The 25,628-nt window shown below is 54.8% G+C and overlaps 1 protein-coding gene across 4 annotated transcripts in view; it reads left to right on the forward strand.

Moving 5' to 3' along the window:
- The window catches only part of PARVB (parvin beta), a 93,295-nt gene that overhangs the window by 35,258 nt on the left and 32,409 nt on the right, over positions 1–25,628 (forward strand). For all 4 annotated transcript variants that reach the window (XM_074375671.1, XM_074375670.1, XM_010960178.3 and 1 more), the window contains exons 2-4: positions 14,543–14,632; positions 17,363–17,433; positions 25,095–25,197. In XM_074375671.1, coding sequence (XP_074231772.1) covers positions 14,543–14,632; positions 17,363–17,433; positions 25,095–25,197 — 264 coding nt within the window. The remainder of the gene's footprint in view (positions 1–14,542; positions 14,633–17,362; positions 17,434–25,094; positions 25,198–25,628) is intronic.

Here is a 25,628-nt window from a genome sequence, read left to right on the forward strand (position 1 = left end):
TGCGCCCGAGGCTGCCGTGCCGAGAAGCCCCGACTTCTCATCTTGCAGCTCGTGAGGCTGTCCTGCTCTTTTGCACGTAAGATGGTATGTTTCTGTGGATTTGCTGTTGGGCAGCCACCCTCCTTGGGCCTCCCTGTCGCGTGAGCCGTGACCTGTGACGTGTGGGGACGGTTGTGTTTTCATCCACGGCTTTGGTCCGACTCGTGCTTCTGTCTGTTCTGCTCGCGGGACCCAGGCGTGCCTGTCTCAGTGACAGTTGTGTCCTCCGAGCTTACCTGGTGCCTCGCACAGAGCAGGTGCTCAGTAAAACAGGTGCAGCTGAAGAAGGTTCTGGGCTTTTAGAACTGGCGAGCGGAAGCTGGGGCTGTCCCGAGGCTGGGTGAGTCTTCTGTGGCTGCTGGAACACACAGGTTGCGTGGCTTAAAACAACACACATCTAACATCTTATGTTCTGGAGGTCGTAAGTCCTAAAGTCAAGGTGTCGGCTGGGCGGCTTTCATTCTGGAGGCTCCAGGGGAGAATCCGTTTCCTCGCCTTTTCCAGCTTCCAGACGTGCCCACATTCCTTGGCCTGTGTCTCCTTCCGTTTTTGAAGCCAGGAGCCTGCACCTTCCAGTCTGTCTCTGCGTGTATTGTCACGTTGCCCTTTTCTCACTCTGATCCCCCGCATCCCTTCTGTAAGGACCTTGGTGATGGCACTGCGCCCACCCAGGCGATCCAGGATAACGTCCCATATCACAGGATCCTTGAATTAATCACACCTGCAGAGTCACTTTTGCTTTGTAAGGTCACAGTTTCCAAGGAGAAGGACGTGGACAACTTTGGGGGAACGGGGACATTATTCACCATACTGTCGAGCCCCCCAAAGAAGTAGAGAGTAGCTCCAATGAGTTCCAGAAAGAAACACCAGAAAGGGATGTTAGGGTCCTGAAACATTTGTTCAGTCATCCCTTCACGAATTCACCATTAACCCTCCAGCTGTCTCTGAGTGCGTCCTCTGGGCTGGACCCCGTGCAGGGGGCTGGGGAGACAAGCACCGTGGACATTAATCCAGTAACGCAGACTCACATGCACCTCAAATGTGACAAGACCAGAAAGGAAAGGGGTGGAACAGAGCAGGTGCAGTGGGGCTGTGTGTATGCGGTGGGGAGCCTGGCTTGGTCTGGGCTGGCCGGGAGGGAAGCTCCACGTGCCTTTGGCTCCCAGCTGCTCCTCTGGGGCTTTCCCTCCAAAGGCCTAGCCTCAGGAGCCCAAGTGGGTCCTGAAGGTCCTTCTCCTTTGTTGCCTGAGTGTCCCCAACATGCTGGGTGGAGCTGCCAGCACCAGGGACGTGTGGCTTCCAGCATCTCCAAAGCCACGTGCCTGGGAAGGCAGCTGCCCCGCAGCCAGATTCTCATGTTGAGGTGAAACCTTTGCAGACTGCACCTCGCTTGCTTTTACAGGTGGAGACAGGCCGCTAGAGGGCACTGTGCTTCCAGTGTTTTCTGCGCGCTGGTCCCAGGTTCCCTCCCCGTGGAGCGTTTCTGTGGCAGGTGCACAGAGAATCCGTTCTTTCTCTTAAAATGACTTAATGATTTAATCTTCTTATTTTCCCAGCAGAGCACACTTTGGACTTCCCCGGATATGGTGGGGCATTACCGATCAGACTAATTAATACAAGTTTCACTGCACAGGGACCAGCCAGATTTGCTTCACCCGCCTTATTTTTCCCACCGCCGCTTCTGTCTTCTCTTCAGAAAGCACATTTCTCTCTTACCGTGTTAACCTCCTCGGGCTTGTCCTCCTGAGGTTTCGCTGCATCTCCGCGTCGGTGGGATGCATCACACCGCTCGGCTCCAGGGGCCTTGACCGCGGCTGGCAGACACAAGGGGAGACATCTGTGTGACTTTGTTTTAAACTGATGTGTAGTTGACTTACAACATTGTGTTAGTTTCAGGCCATTTGCAGCAACATGGATGGACCTAAAGATGATCACACTAAGTGAAGTAAGTCAGACAGAGAAAGACAAGTATCACATGATATCACTTATAAGTGGAATCTAAAAAAAATACAGATGAACTTATTTACAAAACAGAAACAGACTCACAGACGTAGAAAACAAACTTATGGTTTCCAAAGGGGGAGGGGGTGTGGAGGGATAAATTAGGAGTCTGGGGTTAGCAGATACACACTACTGTATGTAAAATAGATGTGGCTTTTTTTTAGATAATTCTGAGTTTCTCTCGGGTTTCACCCTGCCTCCACCTTCCATTTTTTCTGGACTTTTTTTCTCTTATCAGTAACTAATGATGGATTTTCATGACCAGTGGTTGAAACCGCTTTTAGCTACTTACTTGGAACCAGCACAGTTGACTGGCAGGAATGTGACAGACAAGCCATCCTTAAATCCAGGGAACAGACTGCTCACATCAAAGGATCTGCTATCAGGGAAGGATGAATTCGACTAGGATGCGGTGACTGCCAGGGACTTGAGCTAAGGGGGCTGAGAAAACCTGAAGCAGAACGAAAGATCCTTTTAGGGGTCGGGGGCAGCTGGCCTCAGGGGTGTAGTCCAGCTGTTCATCAGAGGGGTGATGGACACGTGTCTGGGGGCTCCAGGAGAGCTCCCGCTACACGGTGTTGGCCCTCAGGGTCCCCGGGGCGCCTGGCACCCTAGCACGTCCCCAGGCAGGCATGTTCTCCTGACCCAGCCTGCTTGGCCCCCCTCTGCCTCTGGCACGCGGCTGCATTGTAATTTCACTCTGAGTCACTTGAGCAGTGCTTCCCAGCCTCCTGTGGGCTCTGAGCTTCCTGCTCGTGGTCACTGGTCACTGGTCCGGTTCCCGGCGGCCAGCCCGGGCTGTCCGCTGGCCGACATCGGGAGGCACTTTTCAGAGCAGGCGTGGAGGGGGGTGGTTGAGTCAGGCTGTGCTGCTGGCCCTGTCCAGCTGCCATCCTGAGGTTTTATGTAGAGTTGAAGTTCTGTTATAATTCACCTAATTAGTATCTATTTTAAATGCTCAGCGACCTTAGAAATGTTCGTGGTGATGCCGGAGCAGTGAATTCAGGGTCTCCGAGCTTCGATCGTGCCTGGTTGCCGTGAAGCGGATGTTTTCACGTCTGGATTCTTGAAGAACTGGTGACCTGGGGGGTATGTGGCCCCTCTCATCCGAATAGTTAATTAATGAGGCCCTTTCACACCTCGATGCTGGCAGATAACTGAGGCTTTCGGGATTTGTTTTGATTCGGTTCCGTTCAGGCGAGCATGCTTTTGTGGGGTCTCCTCCGTGTGCCGGGCCACCCTCTGGAGGCACAGGAATGGTAGGACTTGACCTCTGCCTTTTAGGAATTTATAATCCAGCAGTGAGACACCCACACAGCTGCTTGATCAGTAAACTCGGGAGGTGGGGGGCTGCCCGACCCTGCGGCCGGCGCGGGGCTGGTGCGCGCGCAGACTTGCCGAGCGGGAGACTGAGCGACACCAAGTGCTCCCGCTTCCCCAGCGCAGGTGCTGGTGACGGGCTGGGAATGCGAGATGCGGCAGCATTTCCCGCGAGACTGCTGCTTGATGCAGCCGCTTGTTAAGCTGTCAGGACGATGGGCCTGGTTCCGACCCCTCTGCAGAGCAGAAGTGGTGAAGGACGGAACAAGTTAGAGTGTGTGCCCAAGGTCATGGGGACGTTTTGTGATCATCCCCCAAAGCCTCCCGTCTGTCCACTATTCTGTCTGCAGCGGGCCAGGGCTTTGGAGGAGGGGCAGGTGCCTTCTGAACAGGGCCACGGAAGAGGGAGGTTTGCAGTGGCTCAGAAAGTGCGGTGTGTTGGGCACCAGGGGGTAGTCACTGGATGTGGAGCTCCTGGAGGGACACAACCTGGCAAAGGCACAGAGGTGTGACCGCGGCTGGCCCTGAGCTCTGCAGTGGAGGGTGGGGGTGCGATGCCGTGGGGAGGGGTTTGGACTTCGTTTTGGGAGCGGTGGAGGACCAGGACTGTCCTGCGTTCTGGGGAGGAAGCCTGGAGACACTATAAGGGGTGGATCAGAAGAGGAAGAGACTGGGAGCAGGCGCCCCGGCGTCCGCAGTCCGACCCCCCCGTCTCGGGCCCCTGAGGGCTTTTCTTCCTGATGCATTCCTAGAGGTGGCTTGACTGAGCTAACCCACTTGCTTTCTGCCTGAGAAGTCGACCACATCACCACTCGTCCCTAAAGGCTCGGCCATCCTTTTGAGCAAGGAGCTGGCCCCTCCCGCGTCCTGGTTTCTGCTCGCTAGGCGGTTTACATGGTAAACCTGACATTTTAAGTTCACCTTGAAGTCTTTCTTCCTCTCGTCCTTCCCACAGACAGTTCCTTTTCCTGTGGTTCTCACATTTCTCTGATCACCCGGGGCAAAGGGGAGACAAGGGCTGCTTCTGTTAGACATGGGCTTCTGGGCTCCAGCCTTTTTGTGTTCATGCCTAAGGCCCCTCGGGATCCGGGAGACCTGCTTTCCTTCCCGGTGGCCCCCGCCCCGGAGGCGGCCGTGTGAAGGCGCTCGGCCCGCGAGGTGTGGGAACGTTGCTCTGAAGGCGGGCTGTCCCCATAAGCCCCTAATTGCAGAGCTGAGTCCTTCCTCTCGGGCCCTCACCCTCCGCAAGGCCACATCGCAGTAATTGGGTTCTTGGTGACCCAGGACTGCCGGGCTAATGTAAGCCTTAATGGAAACTCTCTTTTTCCACCCAGTTAAGTGGCTGGAGGTGGAATGTTTTTGCAAGAACAGCCTGTTCCCAGTTCTCCTGACTTTATGCCTCTTCACTAAGCTCTCTGTTCAGCTCCATCATGCCTACATAAACACGTTTGCAGTTGTTTATTCGTTCTGTGAAGGTTTAGGGACTCCTTGTCATATGCCAGGTTTTGTGCAGGACACGAGGCCATGGCCGTGAACAGCACCTGGCCACGCTACAGCTCCTCGGTAGGGGGCAGAGAGGCGGGCACAGCCCACAACTTCCTGACAGGGGGTAAGGGCTTGTAGCTGTCACGTGCACAGGGAGCTGTGGGAGCCCAGAGGAAGGGCTGAACTCCGGCCAGGGAGTGAGGGTACAAAGAATGTTTTCCTGATGAGTCTGGGCGGTGGAGTGGAACTGACTGAAGTGGAGGGCATGTCAGGTGGTGGGGATGGTTGGGACAAAGGAGTGGCCTCATTGGAAGGTGAAGCAGAAGTGTGGGAGCTGCATCTGGGTCATGAGAGGTGGGGTCTGCACATCAGGAGTCTGGGTACCACTTTGAGGGTTTGAGGGTTTTATCCTGGAGCCGGGGGGAGCTCTGGGGTGCTCTGCACCAGGAGTGACAGCCAGACATTGAGTCTGCAAGTGACAGAAAACCCAGCTCAAAGTGGGTTAAAAACAAAATGGAATTCATTTGTGCATTTGACGAGAAAGGTCCAGAGGTAGCCAGCCTCAGGTAAGGCTTGATCCAGCATGACAGACAGCGTGGCTAAACTGTGTTCTCTTAGCTCTGTTGACCCAGTGCCTTCATCTCCAGGTTCTGCATGGTGGTAGGAAGATGGGCAGCTTCCAACTGTATCCCTTCTGGGTCAAAGCCAGGGGAAAGTGTGCCTGTCTCATTACGCATTCCCTAGCAAAGCCTCCTTGAAGCTGTTGGCTCTAATTGGGCCAAGCCCATCCCTGACTGTGTTCTGGGGAGTGCGGTGTGCCCGTTGGCTGAGGTCTTGGGATGCCTTAGTCCTGTATGACCAGAGGAAGGGCACTTGGATGCTGGGGCTGAAGACCAGCAGAGTCCAGGTGGTCACCGGTGGGAGGGAACAGGCCAGCTTGGGGTGGGAAGAGGCTTAGGCAGGGTCTGCGGGAGGCCAGCTGGCTGCCTGGTGAGAGGTCCCCCCGGTCACCTCAGAGACAGGACACGCGATACAGAATCTGCAGAGGCTGGTCCAAAGTCCAGCATCCTGGTCTCTGCCTCTTTCTTCCCTCACTTGCACACGAGGTGGGGCCTTTTGCCTTTAGTCGTGGTCCTGGAATCAGGTTATCATTTGCAGCCATTCTGCATGTTCGGAACTGTGCCGTGTGCGTCCCTCTCCCAGCTTCTCTCTAGGTTGCTGCTGTGTCTCCTGAGGCTGGCAGTGCCTCCGGGAAAATCCCCAGCCTCCCCCGTGTCCCAGAGCCATTTCTGCTGTTGAACCCATTTTGCTGGGGTCGAGGAACCAGCTCTTTAAAACAGAGGTCTGGGGAGAAGCCAGGGTGGCCAGTGAACACATTCGTTATTGCTGCCGAGACGGCAGCTCTGCATTTGGCTCAAGATTGATGACAGGGGTTCATGGAGGAAGAATGAAGTTCTGGGTTCTCCCCACAGGCAGGAAGTGGTCTGCGCTTCCCTCTGATCCTGCTGAAAGCTGGGAGACGATGTAGTTGGGGGGACCGCAGGCCTCGGGTGGGCTGGATCCCCCCCTGCCCAGCTGGGCCAGCTGGGGTGTGACTCAGTCTTTGGAGAAGAGCTCACTTGTCATGGGAGCTCAGCGTGAGGGCGGGCGAGGTGGGCGCCTGCCTGGTCCCATTCCTGAATACGGGCGCCGCAGCAGGTGCTGGCCCGGCAGGGAGCTGCTGAAACTCGGCCCCTGTGTTGATCTGTAAAGGGAGCACAGAGCGTCGCCCACCAGCTTGGGTTTCAGGAGCAGAGGCGTGTGGGAGTGCCCTCCAAGTTCTTGCTTCTCAGGTGTGTTCTGTGGACCGGCATCTGCAGCGTCCCCTGGGAGCTGGTTCGCGGTGCTGCATCTCGGGCCGCCCAGACCTGCTGGGTCAGACTCCATGCTAGCCCGGGGCGCCCAGGTGCGTGCGGTTTGGAGCCCTGGCCGGGCGCTCAGGAGGCTGAGTGGTTCGCCAGGGCTCCTGGGCAGGCCCCTGCTTATGATGGAGGGGAGGTGATGGGGAGGTCCCCGTGGTGACAGGGTCACTCACAGGCGCCGTACCAGAGCGGTCCTTTTCACCTGCAGGTCTCCCGTGCTGGGACCCCCGAGGACAGATTGCCCAGGCAAGCCCAGGTGGCACTGCACTGCCTCTGCGTCACTCGAGACCGACGTTTTGGATTGATCGGTTCAGTGAAAGTGTGGGTGGGCTTGAAATGGTCCTGAGGAAAGGTGATTCCGAGGTTCTGAGCTGTGGGGGTGCCTCTTGCATCCCGAAGAAGGGGTTTTCCTGAGCCGAGGTGGTGACAGAGTTGCCTGGGGAGATCAGTTACTCCACCCCACAGACGTTCTGCTTCTCTGTTGCCCACACATGAAGGGCGTGGACCGCGTGGCCATCTGTGACTCACTCAGGGGGCAGCGGACACATGGGCTCTCTCCCTGCGGGGTCTGAGTCCTCCAGGCCGACGCTGCACCCAAGGCAGGTGGGGACCCCACGCAGGCCTGGGCGGCTGCACAGCCTGGGTTTAGAGTCCCGCGTCTCGGCCTTTAGAAACCGCCGCTCACCTCCCACCCAGGGGCTGAGCGCCTCAGGACGGGCTCAGCTCCGCAGGCAGGTCACCTCCTGTCTGCTCTGATCTCCTTCCCTGTAGGACGGGCTGTCACCTCCCTGGGTCCCAGCTCACGCCCCCTTCAGTGCGTCTGTTTGCTGTCCCTTTCTTTTAGTTTCTCAGGTGAGACCCGTGCACAGTCACGGCAGAACCCCCCAATCTCCCCCTTTCCCTCCATCGCACGTCCCTTCCGGAGCTGACGCTACCCTGATTCTATATTTTACAAAAATACCACACTGTGTTGTTTCAAAACCTGCTCTTTGAGACCCAGCACCATTGCATTGCACTTAACTAGTGCTACCTTTGTTCCTTAAGAGCCTTCCCCATGCCGGGGGCTAAGCCAGGCTGTTGGGTGGAAGAGGCCGGGACACGTCCTTCCCATATGTCTGTGGCCGGCCTGCCCTGTTGGCTCTCGGCCAGTTTGTTAGGTCAGTACGGCTGTGAAACCCGGGGCTCGCCGCTGCCTCAACAGGACAGATCTTCAGCTGCGAGCTCTCAGTGCGCAGCCAGTAGCGCCTGCTGACCTCCTGTGGATCTTGCCTTATTGAAATGCTCACACATTTATTTTAGCCTCTCATCTTATTTCATCAAATGGGATGGAACCTTGTGCCCCAGCAGAGAAAACCCCGTAAATCAGGTGTTTCAGGCTGACTGGTCCTCACGCTCTTGTCAGTGCAGATCAGAAACTCACGCACCGCCGAGAAATTACAGCGAGTTAAATGTACATAAATACACTGAGCTCATTACGAGCGGCTGGCGTCCTCGTGACAAGGTGAGAATCTCATCCCTCAGTTAAAAAAACAAACCAGATCCTCCACTTTGAAGGTCAAGAGGCCCTTTCTCTGAGGTTGAGCTGCACGGATGCTGGAAGTAATTTCTCTCTTTCCCCACATCTGGGCCAGGAAGGGCAGCTGCTCTCTCGGGGGCTGTTCGCTCTGCCCACCTGGGCAGGACGTGGCCATCCATCCACTGTCATCCCCAGAATCTTAGAGATGGAACCTGAGTTCTTAACCCCCTAGAAGGGCCGGGCCTCACATTTTCAGGCCTTTATGAGGGTGAGCGGCGGGGACTCACTCACCTGCTTGGTGATCGGTCGCTTGTTCTGGTCACCTAGGCTTTGGGTACCTGCCGGGAAGGGCTGTCCTGCTTCGCTGACCCCTGGCTGTCCTGTCTGTGGATGTCAGCATTCTTGTTTCAGTCTTATTTGGGCCCCATTTTAACTCCACTGAACTGTGAGATCATCACACGAAGTACACTTTGGTTTATTTTTAGAAGAACTGCTCTGTTCAGAAGACCTTCATGGCTGATGGATTTAGTTATTCCCATAAATTGTAACACCTGCGGAGAAGCAAGCCCACTGAGTGCAGATGGGAGCTGGAGGTTCGTAGGAAGCGCGCCCTTCCTGGCGGAGGCCTGCAAAGCCTCATTTTACAGCGACCTTGTCAGGTCCTACTTAGACACTCAGAGCTAATCCCTGCCCCACCTCCCCGGCCGGCGGGGGCCTCAAACTCACGGAGAGATGGGTTTGTCTTTATCCTCCTTTATTTTTCCTGGCAACTCTGAGGACCACTCCGTTTTTTGAGTGGGATCAGTTCTAACTAGAGTGGGTACGTCTTGAGAAAGGCTGCTGAAGTGTCCAAAATTGAGACAGCTTTCCTGCCATTTCCAAGCTCTTCCAGACGCGGATCCGGGTGGGGCCAGCACGGCCGTTTTTGTTGGGGTTTGTCTTTGATCTCGGTTCAGAGGGGCCCGCTGGAATCTCTCCCCCTGATCTTTTGTTCTCTACGAAAACCAGGACGGGTAGATGTGGTGTAAAAAGCCTCATTGGTGGGAAACCATCTCTGCTGTGTTGAAATGACACACTTAGAAAAATGTCAGAGAAACGGAGTGGTCACGCCTCAGCCCCCGAGGGTCGCGGCTCACCCGCCACCAGGTCTTTCTGCTCTTTGCTGAGCCCCGCAGGTGAGCCCCGGCGAGCTTCCCGCGCCTGCCTTTGCGGGGGGTGCGTCGTGATCCGCCTCCTGCTCCGTGCCCCTCTTGGAGTGAGAACCTGTGTGTCTTCAGATCTGTGCTAACCTTCGCAGATCACCTTGCTCTTTAAGGCAATCTGCTTTCAAAGTTGCCTTTTCCTAATAATGTCAAAAGGGAAAAAGAAAAAAAAAAAAAAAGCTGCCTAAAAGCCTTTTTGGGAGGAAAGAGCCTGGGCATAAATAGATAAATAAATAAATAAGTGGAACTCGTACAAAGAAGATTTAAAAAAAAATCAAAGATGGAGCCTTTGTGCTTGGCCTGGGGTGTAAACGGCCGGCTCTTTGTGAAATGTTTGAGGTTTTCGTTTTCGATGCTCTTTCCTCCTTTTTATGCGCTTGTGATTCCAATAGGAGAGGTGGGGTTTGTTTTCAAGCCTTGCCCAGGCCCTGGGTGGAGTGACGGAAAGAGAGCAGGCTTTGGAGACTCTCACGCCTCCCTCCATTCAGCAGCTGGCACTGACCGAGAGATGGTTCTGCCGGCGCATAGCCTCTCTTTGGGGTGTACCAGGCCCTGTGTCACAGGTGGAAACTGAGGCACAGAGCAATTACGTAGCTTACCCAGGCTCACCCAGCTTGTCAATGGCCGAGCTGGGATCTGAAACCTGCAGACTGGCTCCCGGGTTCTAAGCTTTTCATTGTGCTGCTCTTCAAATAAAAGAAACTACTATGCACAGGGGCTGAGTTAGCACTGGTGTGGGCAGACGGTCTGAGAAAGAGATAGTTACAGAGCTGGCTGTGTGATGCGAGCCAGGCAGAGGGGAGCCTGGGATGGGAGGGGGCACCCAGGAGGGCTTCCTGGAAGAGGCGGCCAGCAAGCTGAAGCTTGAAGATTGGGAGGACTTAGCTGAGCATAGCGAGTGCAAGAACAGGTAGAACTGGGTTCATTTCTGACTCCAGGGCTCATGGGTGGTGTCCATTAGGTGCCTTCACATCTGGCAGACATCAGCCCAGCCAGGACCCAGCCAGGACCCCGCCAGGACCCCGCCACTCCCTCGCAGACTTGTTAGGATATCAGATGAATGGAAGGCATGGAAGGTGCTTGGCACACAGTAGGTGCTCAGGAAACGTTAGTGACCCTGTCCCACTGACAGGCAGGAACGTGGGCTGCACATTTACTGTGACTTAGGGTTGTAAACCGGTGGCCCCTGGTTGGGCCACAGTATTTGAATTACTTGTTCACATTTATAAACTGGGAGAATCCACACAAAACCTCAGATTTCCAGCTTTTTCTGAAAGCTCCTGAGATCTGGTGACTGTGGTCTGCACGTCCCACACCGTGCCGCTGGGCTGAGCGAGGAGTAGCTGTCCCTACGGGGCACCTGTGCTGCCAAATGCTCCCCCTCGGCTGCCCCCTGAGCCTGCCTCCATCCTCTCTCCCTCCTGGCGTTTCCCCAGCCCTGTGTCCCCTTGCGGCCCGCGGCCCAGGGTGTCACTGCTGGAAGGTGAACTTTGGTGCATCGGAAGTGCGATGGCTTCAGTTCCCTTGCAGTCGGCTGCTGGGTTTAGTGTGGTCAAGGGCATTCATCTCCAGACAACGGCAGGCACTTAAAAAAGTGATGAATCCCTGGCCCTGTGACCGCGAGCCCCAGCCCCTTTGAGCGCCCACACCCGTCGTGCACGCCAGAAGCCTGGGGATCTTTCTCTGTGACCCAAGAGAGGCAGCGTTTCGAGTCTTTGAAGTGTGTGACTTTCTGGCAAAAGGACCAGTCCTTTCAAAACCAAGGCATTCCCAGGATTAGCAGAAAGCCACTGACCTGGCAGAGCGGGGTCCTTGGGGAAAAGCCATGGTTCAAGGGGAGCCCCTCCTTCCAAATGTCGGACGGACCCTCATAAGACGATAATCAGATTTCAACCGAAAGCCCCTCGGTGAAGGGGCTGTGTCCCTCAGAGAACCCAGCCCGCGAACAGCAGCAGAGTCCCAAAGGGGCACTGTGGTTCAGCAGTGTCACTTCCAGAGTCCCAGCTCTGATCTGCCACCCACATACTTTACCTGGATTCCCAAAGTCCCTTTTTTGGATTTTGCCATCTTTCAAGGCCAAGTTCAATTGCTGCCTCTTCCGGGAAGCCTTCCCTGGTTCTCCCTGGGATGAGTTCACTTCTTCCTCAGAAGCCCCTGCGAGGTTGGTGCTGCCGCCATCCCCACGTTACAGACCAGGACACTGAGGCTTAGCAAGATGAAGGAACTGGCTGGAGGCCACACGCCAGCACGTGGCACAGTGAGACCTGAACCCGGGGCTCCAGGCCCCAGACCATCCTTGTTTTCCTCTGCCCTATGCTTAACAGGCCTGTGGAATGTCCCGTTGGCCCGAGCCTGGGCGGTTCTGGGAGAGCATTTCTCCTTTATTGAAGCTGTGAGATCCCGGGTCCTGTTTAGTGTTATCTTTGATGTTCAAGGCCGGTGTGGAAATGTCTCTGTTTTCATGTGACCCAGTTTCTCTGCTTTGAAATGCCGTGCCCGTTCTCCTCCCCTCTCCCTGTGTTTGAGATCAGGCAGCCGGGCTCCTGGAAGCATCTCTTTATCGCCGCAACAGCCCCCCCCCGCCCCACCCCTCCGGTCGTTCCAGTCCTCATCCCATGTCCAGGCAACTGGATGACCTGTGCGACAGCTCCAGGGCTTCTGAGAGGAGGTACAGGCTCAAGGTGAGGACTCACCTGCATGGCTCACCTGTGCCCCGAAGCCCACCTGTGCAGCCCTCCGCCTACAGGGAACCAGGGTCTTTTGTTCTTCCTCTGCTGCGAACAGAACCATCGCAGACAGCCTTGACCCACGGGGACCCCCCTGGCCTCTCTGTCCTCCTGTGATGTTGGCCCAGGAACCGGGAGTGGGGAGCCCCCCGCCGCTGCCTGCACCCGCATCCCCAGTTTACAGACATGCCTCTCACATACGCAAGGACTTTTTGTGAAAAACCCCATTTCCCTCCTTCCCTTTTCTACCTTTGGAAGCTCTTTGTGGGTTAAAAGACTCTTTGTAACTCATAATAGAGTAAAAACAATAGCTGAAATTTGGTCTCTGTTTTCTCAACGTGCCCAAGTGACGGGGGGGGGGGGGAATCTTGGAATGTTGTTAGGAGACTGGGGCGCGGGCTGATCTTGGGCTCATTTGCCCCGAAGGTGTGTAACATGTGTCTGCTTCTTGCACTGAGGGCAGCTCAGGATTTGGGGAGACAAAGGTGGCTGTGCGTGGGCTCTGCTCTTAGGCTGTGCCCTGCAGGGGGGTGGGCGGGGCGGGGACTGCGCCTGCTCCTGCTGCGGGCTGACCTCCAGGCTGCAATGTTGTTGGGAGGGGCCCACCTTCTCCCCTCTCTTCTTCTAAATTGAGGTGAAATATGCGTAACAAAATTTAGCATTTTTAGCCCCTCTTACTCCTTTTTAGGTGGACAGCTCAGTAGTGGTGTTAAGTACATTCACATTGTTGTGCATCCATCTCCTGAACTTTTCCATCTTCCCAGACTGAAACTGTCCCCGTTAAACGCTCCCTCCCCATAATTTCTCCTTTCCGTTGCTGTGAATTTGACTCTCAGGACCTCACGTAAGTGGAATCAAACAGGATTTGCTGTTTTGTGTCTGGTTTATTTCACTTAGTATAATGTCTTCAGGGTTCACCCACGTGGTGGTTTGTGGCAGCATTTCCTTCCTTTTTATGGGTGAATAACATTCCATTGTATGTCGGGACCGCATTTGTTTATCCTTTCATCCATCAGTGGACACTTGGGCGGTTTCCACCTTTGGTCTGCGAATCGCTGTGTAAATCATCACTGCTGTAGACCATGGTTGTGCAGGAGAGCCCGTTTCTTATCAGTCCTGTGTCAGGGCCTTCCTGATGTTAGAAGCTGTGTCTCCCTTGTGAGGGACAGAGGGTGGCTGGTCCCCAAAGCTGGGTCTATTGCTGAGTCCGGAGAGCCCGCCGTGTGCTCGGCTCTGGGCTTGGGGCCTGACGTTTGTCATTTCATTCGATTCTTCCAGGGGCCCTGATGTTTTAAGGAAACGGGGAGAGAGGTTACCAGAGGTGCCTGGGGTTGGGCCACCATGACCTGTCCCCTGGCTACTCTGCCCCCTGCCCCTTCGAGTCCTGGAACTGGAAGTGTTCAAGGTTCAAGGGTATGGAAAGAGGACATGGGTTTCCACCTCTGAGGACGTTTTGTTACGGGGGGGAGGGTCCTCTGCCTGTGTCACTGGTGATCGCTGACGGAGAGGGCTGGTTTTGTGGCACGTGGTCAGGGACTGTTGCCCAGCAGTTCTCAGCCAGGACTGGGAAGGCGGCAGGTGCCCAGCCTCACCTGTACCCTCTGAGTGGGATCTCGGGGCCGGAGCCTGGAGTCTGATGGCAGCTGGGCTGGTGTGACTCAGGGTGCTTCCCAGGGGTCCCTCTACTGTGGGATCGAGGGGTCCTTTCTGCACGGCAGGATCCACGCTACCCCTCCCATCGCATTGCCCTGGGGGCCCTGCGACTGTCCACCGACTGCCCTCTAGACAGGGATCCTGTGCTGCCAACTGACTTCTGATCCAGTTTGTTAGATCCTGTTGCTTGTTCCACTGCCCCCGACCCTGGGCATCACCTGGTGTCAGCCCCTCAGGATTCTGTCCCCGAACCTGGGCTCGCCTGTGTGTGTGCTGGGGTTGGGGGTCTTCACACCCGGAGTCCACAGCTGAGGACACAGCCGTCCAGGTGGGGAGGGGAGCTGCCTTTTCAGGCCCTGTCGCTGTGATCCAGGCTTTGTCCGTATCAGTAGCCGTGGGCGGATCTGGAAGCATCCAGAAGCTTCTGCGTCTTCGTCATGTATTCCAAAAAGCAGTGAAGCCCTGGCAGGGCTTGGCGGGACGCGGGGACTGTTTGGCTGGGGGAACAATTGCAGAATGTATTCTTGGTCCGGAGCATTTTTCCTTGGACTCTTTTTCTGGGCAGCAAGCCATTTAGGAATGTTTGTTAAGTGCTTAAAAAACAGGAGTTGATTTCTCCGTGTTTCCCCTGCCAACGTGTGAGGCCACAATATTCCATTTATATTGACCGGCTTTTTCCTTTCTCTTTCTGCTCAACAGTGAGTGACCTGCAGGAAGAAGGCAAAAATGCCATCAACTTGCCGATGTCCCCTGCCTCGGTGGAGATTCACCCTGAAGACACCCTGCTCGGTACCGTGGGTCCTGCCAGCTCCCTGCCGTGGGCCAGCTGAGCTGCCGGGGGGTGTGGTTCACTGGGGGGTCGTGGCCATTTGATCAGATGTCACACAGGGTGGCATTTGAGAGTCTGCACTCTCAGCTCAAGGTCATGTTTGGGAAAGTCTGTAGTGGAAAAGCCAGCCTTCCGCTGTAGGTTTCTGCCGCTCTGATTTCGAATGTCAGTTTCGCTATTATTGAAGTGCGGATCAGGAGACTCCTGCTGCTGAAAAGATGGTTTGCTACACGCATGGTTCCCACGGTGAGGAGGGAGGGCGCTGGGGTTGGACAGGAGGCAGAGAGTGAGGGGGAAATGTGGGCAGAAGCCTTTCTTGTGGATTTCACGGAAAACAGCGGGGAGGCAGAGGAGCAGGTTTGGATTGTCTGGTTGAGGTCACTTCAGGGGCCACTCTGAGTTGTCTGTACCTGGCCTTGGGGTGATGAGGGCAGAGGCTACAGGCTGGGAGTGTGAGGGCCCTCAGTACAAGAGGTGGTTGGGGGATGTGGGCTCTGCACTGTCGTTTGCATTTGAAAGGCACTCATAGGGGACACGTTTGCTGTCCTGGGAATCAGCTAGCTCTGGGAGGGGCAGACCCTCCAGGCCCCCAAGGCCCCAAGATGTCAAAGCATCAGAGAATACAGAAAATAAGTAACACGATTAATACATGCCCCCCCCCATCTCTGCACGGGCCAGAGCAGCCCCAGTGCCAGGGGCTTGCGAGGTGGCACCTGCCAAGTGGTGACGGCCCCACACCCACACCTACCGCCTGGGGACCGAGTCACAGCCGGCACTGATGGGCGATGGCCTGGACACGCGTTCCTTAAAGTGTGTTTTGAGATTGGTTGGCTCTGGAAGACAGTCTTGGAACATTCCACTGTTTCCAAACCCTGGTTCAAAGGGAAGTCCTGACCTATCCCTGTGTCGTGGTTCCCAGCACATGGCCAGGCCAGAAGGAGCTCGTGGGGGAGAAACACAGACGCCGGTTCAGTCCGGCTGACCTGACGCCCAGTGCTGGACGAGCTTGGGGCTGCCCCTGGGGTCCCCTGCGTCTTCCCCTCTCCTCTCGGAAGCAGTCCCTTCACTGTTGGCGGTGGTACATTGTCTTCAGTCTGGTTGGAACTGCTGCCCAGGGAGGTGACCCTCTTTGAGGGGAAACTGGGATGAGCACAGTCTGAAAATGACCCTGATTCAGAACAGGGTTCCCTCCACCCCCACGCTTGGCACTGTGGATGGTTGGCTCTGGATGATTCTTTATGGTGGGGCTGTCCTGTGTGTTGTGGGGTGTTGATCAGCACCCCTGGTCTCTACCCACTAGATTCCAGTGGCATCCCCCTCTCTACCAGTTGGAACAACCAAAAATGTCTGCAGGCGTGGCTGCATGTCCTGTCCCCTGGGAGGAGGTGCGGGGGGTGAGGGGGCGCAGCTGCTCTGCTGAGAACCCTGCTCTAGGCCAGCAGGAGTGCTCAAAACCGGATTTCTCTTAACTGTGTGGCAGGCTTTTGTTGTGCCTTGGACCTGCTTTTCCCTGGGCCCTAACCTCCCTGCCTTAGTATTTTGCTCAGTAGCTACTCTTGGGGCTTACTTTGCGCTGTAAGATTCTGCTGGCCCCTGTAGCTCTGTGGCCTTGAGAAGAACTGGCCTGGTCAGCACCTGGAGCTGAGAGCTGAAGGGTGAAGGGGACGTGAAGTGTGGGGAGAGTGTTGGACAGGGAGCCGCAGGTGCCGAGGCCCAGGGGCCGGAGGTGCTGAGAGGCTGTCAAGGAGTCAGTGGAGGCCGGAAGGGCTGGACTGGAGAGTGTCCAGGAGAGCTGGGGAAAGAGGCCACAGAGGGCGGCCACGGGGGAGGATGCCGGCCTTGATCTCAGGAGTGATGGGAGGCTGCTGAGGGCCCTCAGCAGGGACATCACAAGGGACCGCCATGTGGTCCCCTGCATGTTACCTGCAGCATCTCTCTGAAGCATCAGGTCTAAACATAGTTGGTCAGGTTTTAAATTTTGCTGTGGTGAAGCCTCTGTCACTCAAAGTCATTTCATTCCCACCGACGTGGACAGCGCCCCAGTCGTGGGAGCTTAGGCGGTCCCGGGTGCGGGTCATCACCACCTGCACGTCCTGGGGGCCCTGGCTCCCACCTGGAGCCCGCACTGTGTCTCCTTCCTTTCCTTTTAATGCCCCGTCAGCTTTGTTCCGCACCGTGTCTGACCCTGTGGGTCTCGCCCCTCTGCCAGCCCCTTCCCCAGCACCACGTCTCCCCCTCCGTACGCGCTCGTTGGAGCCCGTGGTCCATGGGTCAGGCCAGAATGCGGAGGGAGGAACAAACAGATAAACAGAAAAAGATATGGGTGAACAGTTTGCCGTGAGACATCTTCTTTTTTTTTTTTCCGGTTCTTTCTAAGATTTGTCTCCATACCTCCTTACGCAGTGGCAAGCTTTCTCAGAGAGTGATGGTGGATGAGGGAGCTTTTCCCACAGATCCAATTCAGACCTGTGTGCATGTCCCCAAAAGATGGGGGTGGACACCCCATCGCCTCCCGGAAGGCAGGTCTGCGCATCGGCCGCCCGCCCGGGCCGCGTGACTGCTGCAGGGCCGTTTGATTTGGTCTGTGCTTACTGAGAGGACCACGGGGGTCTGCTCTCAGCGCCCCCCATCTGTGTGAGGGAAGCCGCCCGCCCCCACTGACACTAACCTGACTGTCCTCTGTCCCCCAGAGGAGAACGAGGAACGCAGGGTGATCGACCCCACCTCCAGGGACGACCCCAGATTCAAGGAGCTGGTCAAGGTGAGGATGAGGGTCTTGGTCGGTCTATCCCTGGTAGGGCAGATCTTGGGGTTCAGGCTCTTGTGGGCAAAAGAGCAAAGCCTAGGGGCTGGTCCAGGGGCCTCAATGCTGCGTTCCGGGGAGGGTGAGGAGGCTAGACGGCCCGGAGTGCCTCCCAGGGGCCCAGCCCCACCTTCGAGGCTGGGAGCAGCCGGAGTGAACTCTCGGCACCTTGCAGACTGGTGTTCAGGGCGGTCCCGCTCTTGCTGGAGCACAGAGGTGGGGGGAGTCCAGAGGAGGCTCTGAAAAGCGGGCACGTGGGCCCCTCCGGCCAGCCCTGCTCATCCTCCTCTCATGTTGCTGCCCCTGCCTGCGCTGGCCGGTGGTCAGATTCTGAGAGTCCTGGAAGCGAGGACGGGCGGGAGGGGCTGGGGCTCTGCGGCTCTTCGCTGGGGCTGTCGAGGGGGCGGGTGAGGGGCTGGGGGGGTGGGGGCAGCCCTCTTCTCCGTGGTGGTTTCTCAAGCTCCAGCTTAGCCTCGAGGCTTTATTCCAACGTCTGTCCGTGTCCGCGTGCGAATTGCAGTTTTGATGGCTCTGACTGAGTCACAATAGGGCTTCAAAGGTAACCCCGGCCGGCAAAGGCTCTGACAGCATCCTCACCCGGTCAGACCCGATGCCAGGTCCGGGGCAGGCAGCTGTGGAAAACGCCCACCTCTGCAGCCCCCGCCAGCCCAGCTGACCCCTGGCTTTGATGACAGTGCGCGCCACAGACAACTTCTCTTAAAAGGACATTTTCAAAAGTTTCTCCACCTTGACCGTGGCTGTTGGGCCTGACGTGGAGCGCAGCTGCCTTCTCACAGGGCTGATTCAGGACAAACAAAACCTTCACGTGTTTTACCTTTTAAAAAATTGAAATGGAGAGTGTCATTTTGGGGCCCATCCCGAAATGCTGATTCTTAACAACTTAAATTGCTGAGTTTATTTTGTTAAGAATTTTTCTTCTCCCCTGGACACCCACTTTGGTATTCTGAACAGAAGAGTGTCGGTGAGGAAGGCGACCTTGTCTTTCAGGCACCAGAGTGTTCTCCACAGGCCACGTCTAAGTAGTAAAAGGGGTGCTCTGTGTCTGTCGGGGCTCTGCAGAGAGACGGAGCCAGTGGGTGCAGCTCTGTGTCTGTCTGTCTGTCTGTCTGTGTATAGAGGTTTATTCCAAGGATGGGCGCACGTGACTGGAGGCTGAGTCCCGTCAGCCCAGCTCCTCGTCCCGGCCGGACACCTTCTCTCAGCTTGCACTGCCTGGAACTGTTGTGTGTTTATTTGCTTGGTTTCGGTCTTCCTCCTCCATCTAGAATCTACTCCCCACGCAGTCGGACTGTCAGCATTTTGCTCCCAGGGGAGTCCCCGTGTCAGGAGGTTGCCTGCGCACAGAGGTGCTGAATGAGGGAGCGGGGCTGGCAGTGCCCACCCGAGGTTGTGCCTCAGGACCAGCCGGGAGGGCGTGTGGCCCGCAGACAAGGCAGGCTTCTGCCCCACCCCGGACCTCCAGGGTCCGAGTCTTGGGAAGGGGGCCCTGGGAGGATGGGGTGGGGGGGAGGAACCTGTGAGCTGGATGCTGATATAAGTGGTCCCCAGAGCCGCCGTGGGGACCCAGGGGTGAGGATGACCTGTCCTGGTGGTTCAGACAGAACACCTCCATCCACGTTACCTGTGTGATCCTTGCTGCTGTTCAGAATGTCCGTCTTGGCTCTAGGCCCTGATCATCCAACCTCCGACTGATTAAATCTGAGGAGGTCCCAGCAAAGGCCGCCTCCCAGGGGATCCCCATAGGGATCTGACCCAGGAACGGTTGTTCTTGGTGCAGAGCGTGAGCCTGACCAGGCCAGGGTGAGGTCCAGCCGACATCCTCACGGCTGGCACGCCCCGGCCTTGGGACCAGCGCGACCTTTCTGAGGAACCACAGCCAGTCTGCTTGCTTGCTTTCTCTGTTCTCCATCATCTGTACTTTTTTTACCTCTTGTCTTGGCCCCTGTCCTGTCTCCCTCTGTAGCTTTACCCCTGCTGATCCTGACGCCTCAGGACTGTCACTATTTAAAATATTGTGACCTGACCTCTGCTTCCTGTTTAAAAAAAAAAAAAAAAAAAAACCCTCTGGCTCTGGCTAAGCCAGGCATTACTTGAAACATTCTCCGAACATCTCTTGTGTGTAATGCGGTGTTACGGGGTGCAGGGGCGTGGTGGGCTCTGGAGTTGGCTTCCTGGATTCAAATCCTGGCTCGGATTAAAGTGGGAGAACAGTAGTGCCCGTCTGCAAGCGTGAGGATGGCATCAGATGCGACTCCCTGTCCTCAAGGTGCCAGGTGCTGGAACCGGGGCACAGACAGGGCAGAGCCGGGACGGAGGTCCACGGGCAGGTCTGTGGTTCAAGTTTAGATGTGAGCACAGGTATCCTGTGGGTTCGAGAACGCAAAGACCTAGCCTGTCTCCTCTTTGCTGGGGTTTCGTCCTGTGGTCATTTTCGCTAGCATCCTCCAGAAATGCCCTGAGTCTCTTCCAGGGTGAACAGCTGGTGCTGCCCGGGGAAGAGAGCAGTTTATGGATGAGATCCTTTATATGTTTAATGACCCTTGAAAGAAGGAATGGCAGACGTCATGCTTTCCAGAGTGAAGATCCAGAGAGGGGCCTCCGCACGTGAGCATGCTGGCCCAAGGCAGGCTGGTCGGGTCACTGGGGGGGTACCCGTTCCTCCCCACCAGCAGATTTCACGTCTCCTCTTCCAGTTTATTGGACCAGACTCTGCCGGGTTGTTAAGTTCTGTTTTCTCCCTCCCTTTGTCCCCATGAAGAAAGCTGCATGGAGACGGTCTGGGCGGAAGACGGCGTTGTCACCGCCAGGGGGAGGGGGGTGACACCCCGTGCCGCGTCTGGCGCTGCACCTGGCCGGGATGGCCTGCTGCCTGTTGCAATAAGCCTGCGTCCTCAGTGGATTAAGCCACTACAAGCCTGTTTGGAAGTGATTAAAACATAACTGTCATGGCTTTTGGGGAGACAGGCTGCAGATCCTGATTATCATTCAGAAGGAACTCCGGGAAATTTTGTATTCTGGTTAAAGTAAGCTTGAAAAAGATCCCTGCAAAGAGCACTATGCCGAGGGCATCATTGGTCTGCGTCCTAGACGTGTGCCTGCAGGAGTCGGGGTGTGCAAATGAGTACGTCCCTAAAATCATGACCGGTGCCATGTTTAAAAAGTCTTTTGTGAAACAGGGGATTGAGATGGATGACCTGGGCAGTGCGAGGCCAGGGTGATGATGTGGCCAGGAGGAGACTGCGTATCTGCAGGGGCGGCCGTGAACCTGGGCCATGGATCTGCGTTTGCTTCCCAGAGCTGACCTCCGTGGCCTGTTGTGTGCAGTTTGCCTTTCATCCCCGTCTGCCTGTTGTTTTTATATTTGGACTTGGACCAGGTCAGAAATCCAGATGGGATTTTTTAAGTTTTAGTTCCTTCATAGCAGAAACATCTCTGGAGTCTTTTCCGACAGGACTGTGCTCTGGGCGAGGCAGCCTCTGGAACCAGGCATCTGTGTGCCCAAGAGAACCTTCGAGGTCTGGGCAGCTCTGCTGCTGATTTGAGCACCTTCCACGGGTCTGTCCCTGGTGTAGCCCCTGGGGCTAAGCCCCTGGGGCTGTGGCATTGAGCAGAGAAAGGCCCAGCCCTCGTGGGGCTGGCAGCCCAGCTCGGGGAAGACAGGTGGAGGGACGAATGCTTCTGTGACCAGGAGGCGTGAGTGCTTGGAAGGAAGCTAAAGCAAGAAGCAGGATGGTTTCCTCTCCCCTCTGCTTTAGTCGCTGAGCAGAGACCTGCTCATTGGTACCCAGGGGGAGTGTGTGACTGGCAAGGCGGCGGTGGGTACAGAGGCGCCATGGGATGCACGCTCTGGCCTGCGTGAGGGCCAGCGATGAGGGCAGTGTGGCTGGAGCCTAAAGAAAAGGGACGAGGGTGGTCAGAGGTCAGATCAGAGATGGGGAGGGTGAGACATGGTGCCTGACTCCCAGGGGGTTGGTGGGGCGGGGGTGGGGACCAGCTCCCTCTAGTGGCCGTGGGAGGACCAGCTGGGCTTGGGGCCTGGTCTGCCCTTCATGCTGGGGCCCTTCCCTGTGAGCAGCTCTGACACCCAGCTGCCCTACGTACGGCAGAGACTAGGTCATGTTTCTTTCTATATGCAGCACCTATGGTGGTGTCCCCGTACACCAGGTGCTGCTGGCGATGCTGAGTCTGTCAGAACGGGGCTCATGACATGCTGAGAACTCCCGAGACGCGCTGCTGACGTCTGTGTAGATCACGGTGGTTGGTTAGCACTGCCGACTGGATAGTCACCCAGGTCCTCAGAACAGCCCTGCAGAGGCAGATGCAAGCACCTGCATCCCAGAGATTAACTTTTATGACAGGTTTATTGAGGTAGAATTTACATACTGTACAATTCAGTGGCGATTGGCATACTCCCAGAGTTTGTTCAACCACCACCTCAGTCGATTTAAGAACATTTTCATCACCCCCAAAACAAACCCCATTCCCATCAGCACTCAGACCCTATTTCCCTGCTTCCTGGTCCCTAACAACCACTTTATCTCTATAGAATTTTTCTGTCTCTGTAATTTACATGTTCTGGATATTTCATATAAGGGGAATCATACAATATGTGACTTTTGTGTCAGGCTTCATTCATTTGGCATCGTGTTTTTAAGATTCATCCATATTGAAGCATGTATCAGAACGTCATTCTTTTTTATAGCCGAATAATATTCCATCGCATAGATATACCACAGTGTGTTTATCCATTCTTTGTTGATGGCATTTAGGTTGTTTCCACATCTTGATTATTTCGAAATAGTGCTGCTACGAACATTGAGGGGTATGAGGTTTTGTGTGAACTTAGGTTTTCAGTTCTTTTTGGCATATACCTGGTGTGAAATTGCTGTGTCCTATGGTGATTCTGTGTTTAACCTTTTGAGTAACTGCCAGACTGTTTCCATAGTGGCTGCACCATTTTACATCCCCCCAGCAGTGTATGAAGTTTCTTTCAATTTCTCTGCATCCTTGGCTACACTTTATTGTACGTCTTTTTGATTATCGCTGCCCCAGTGGGTATGAAGTGGTATCTCATTGTGGTTTTGATCTGCATTTTCCTGATGGCTAATGATGTTGGGCATCTTTTCATGTATTGGCCATTGGTCTGTCTTCTTTGGAGAAATGTCTACTCAGATCTTTTGCCCATTTTTAAAATTGGGTTTTATTTATCTTTTTATTACTGAGTTTTAAGTGTTCTTTATATATTCTAGATACAAATCCTTTATCAGATGTGTGATTTGCAAAGTCTTCTCCCATTCTATAGGTTGTCTTTTCAGTGTCTTGATAGTATGTTTTGAAGTACGAATGTTCTAAATTGTAAGTCCAATTTATCTATTTTTTGTTTGTTGCTTGTGCTTTTGGTGTTATAGCTAAGAAATCATTACCTAATCCAAGGTCATGAAGATAAATCTCCATGTTTTCTAAGAGTTTTTAAGTTTAGTTCTTACACTGAGGTCTCTGATCCATTTTGAGTTAATTTTTGTATATAGTGTAAAGTAAGGGTCCAAGTTTATTCTTTTGCATGTGGATGTCCAGTTGTCCCAGCACCACTTGATGAGACCATTTTCCACCAGTGAATTGTCCTAGCCCCCTTATGGACATCAGTTGACTGTAATGTGAGGTTTATTTCTGACCTCGTGTCTGTTCCATTGGTCTCTGTGTCTACCTTTTTTTGATGCCACTACCATATGTTTCGATTACTCTAGCTTTGTAGTGAGGTTTGAGATCAGGAAGTGTGAGTTCTCCAACTTCTTTCTTCTTTTTCAAGGTTGTTTTGGCTTTTGGGGATCTCTTGACTTTCCACTTGCATTTTAAGATTTGCTTGTCAAGTTGTGCAAAAAGAAGCCATCTGGATAGTGATTAATTTTTATAAATGGCATCTATTATTATTTTTTCTAATTACCAAAGTAATATACACTGCTGAAAACCTGGAAGACAGAAAAAGCAAACAGAAGGCAGCGGAAATTTAAAAATTTTTGTCCCTCCAGGCTTTTTTTTTTTCTCTTGTGTATTCAGCTTTTCTTATGCAAAATTTGGAACCATTCCAGAGTTGATAAATGTCTGGGAGCACATTTGGATTCATACCTTGGGAGAAGCTTCTGGAACTGGAATTCCTGGGTCACGTAGCACACACAGGGAGGGGGGTTGCTTTGTCTTCTTTTTGGGGGACAGAATTAGGTTTCTTTATGTATTTGTTATTTATTAAATGGAGGTACTGGGAATTGAACCCGTGACCTCCTGCATGCTAAGCACACACCCTACCACTGAGCTGTACCCTCCCCTACTATGTGTACTTTTGTTCAAGTCTGTGCAGGCATCCGGTTTATGTTTCAGAGAAGTGCCTTAAGTGATGTCAGCCAAGTGGAGCTCTGTTCGGTGGGAATCCTGTTTCTCCGCAGATTTTTCACAATCGAAGCTGTCTTCTTTTGTGATACATTACTCAGTGAACTGAATGCACACCTTGTTGAGAAGAGGCTGGTCTAGAGAAATGAACACAGGTGCCCACATGCAACTTGGATGCCCGCGTATATAGCAACGCTGCTCATAACAGCCGAAAAGTGGTGACATCCTGAATGTCCCCAGCTGGTGAATGGATCCGAGAAGTGCGCCTCTCCGTACAGTGAAATTCAGCCCTGAGGTGGAAGAAGTCCTGACACGTGCTATCACCTGGGTGAACCTTGGAAACTTCTTGATGAGTGAAAGAGTCCAGATGTAGAAGATCACGTGTGATGTGATTCCATTCATATGGCGCATCCAGAGCAGCTACATCCAGCGAGAATGTGGTTCTGTGGCTGGAGTGAGCTGGCGAGGGGAGGATGGAGAGTGACTGCTGATGGGACGGAGTTTCCTTTGGGGGTTGGAAATGTTTTGGCGGGGAGGGTGTAGCTCAGTGATAGAGCATGTGCTTAGCATGCACGAGGTCCTGGGTTCAATCCCTAGTACCTCCATTAAAAAAAACTTTAAAAAAAAAAGGGTGAATTGCGTGGAATATGAATTCTATGTCAATAAAGCCATGAAAAAAATAGTATGCCGCTGAGAGTAGCATCTTGCTGGTGAGTAACACCTGCACGGTATCCCCTTTCTCACCAGAGCTCTGGGCTCAGGGTGATGGGGGAAGGTTTGGGTGCAGGTATTAAGGGAGAGAATTCTATTATTTGTTATGTTATGATGGGCAGGATCTGTGCTGTCCGGCCAATGGCAGGCATGTTACTGATGGTTCCTCATTTAATCCCCGCTCCTCCTCCACGCTGTGATGAACAGATCATCACTTTTTTTGGCTGAGACTCTGCACCCACTCAGGTCCCCGCTAGGAGGAGGCCAGTCCCACCACGGTGCTACCCTCCACCTGCTGTCCTGTGAATCCCACGGGGGTCCCGGCAGCCCAGGTTTGGGGGGCCCTGCAGGCTGGGAGAACCTGCCTTTCCCCTTGGGCTCGCCTGGCCCTGCACTGGGGCATCTCGGTGTCCAGCGGCCCTCAGTTCCTGCGCTTGCTCTGGTCACTGCCTGGTCCTCAGGGCACAGCTCAGTGGTCGAGGCTACCACACCTGTCCATCCTGCAGGTTCTCATCGACTGGATTAACGATGTGCTGGTGGAGGAGCGGATCATTGTGAAGCAGCTGGAGGAGGACCTGTACGATGGGCAGGTGCTGCAGAAGCTCCTGGGTGAGTGCACGGAAGGGCGGGCCCAGCCCCTGCAAAGGGCCACAGCGAGGGGTGGCCCCAGGCTGGACCGCACAATTCTCTACATGGCGACATCTGTTACTCGTCCGGAGAGTAGATTTAAGCCACAGCCCTGAGCCCACGGCTCCCAGGGCTTCGTTTGGGCTCCAGGTCACCTGACCTCTCCTCGTCTCTCAGGTGGGCGTCCCCCAGAGCTCCAGCCATGGGTCACACACAGCTTCCAGAACCATCTGCGGCCTCTGTGCTGTTGGGTGCACATGTCCAAGGGGCGCTGTGTCCTCTGGGTCAGCCCTCCCTGCCAGCCTTGTGCCCGTCCAGCTCTGAGCACCTCCAGGCCTGTGCTGGCTCATTCAGGCTGGGAGATGCCGGAGCGGGGCAGGTCCTCAGCTATGCCCTTGAGGGACATGATTTGG

This window comes from Camelus bactrianus, chromosome 12, assembly GCF_048773025.1.
Source record: "Camelus bactrianus isolate YW-2024 breed Bactrian camel chromosome 12, ASM4877302v1, whole genome shotgun sequence".
NCBI lineage: Eukaryota > Metazoa > Chordata > Mammalia > Artiodactyla > Camelidae > Camelus > Camelus bactrianus.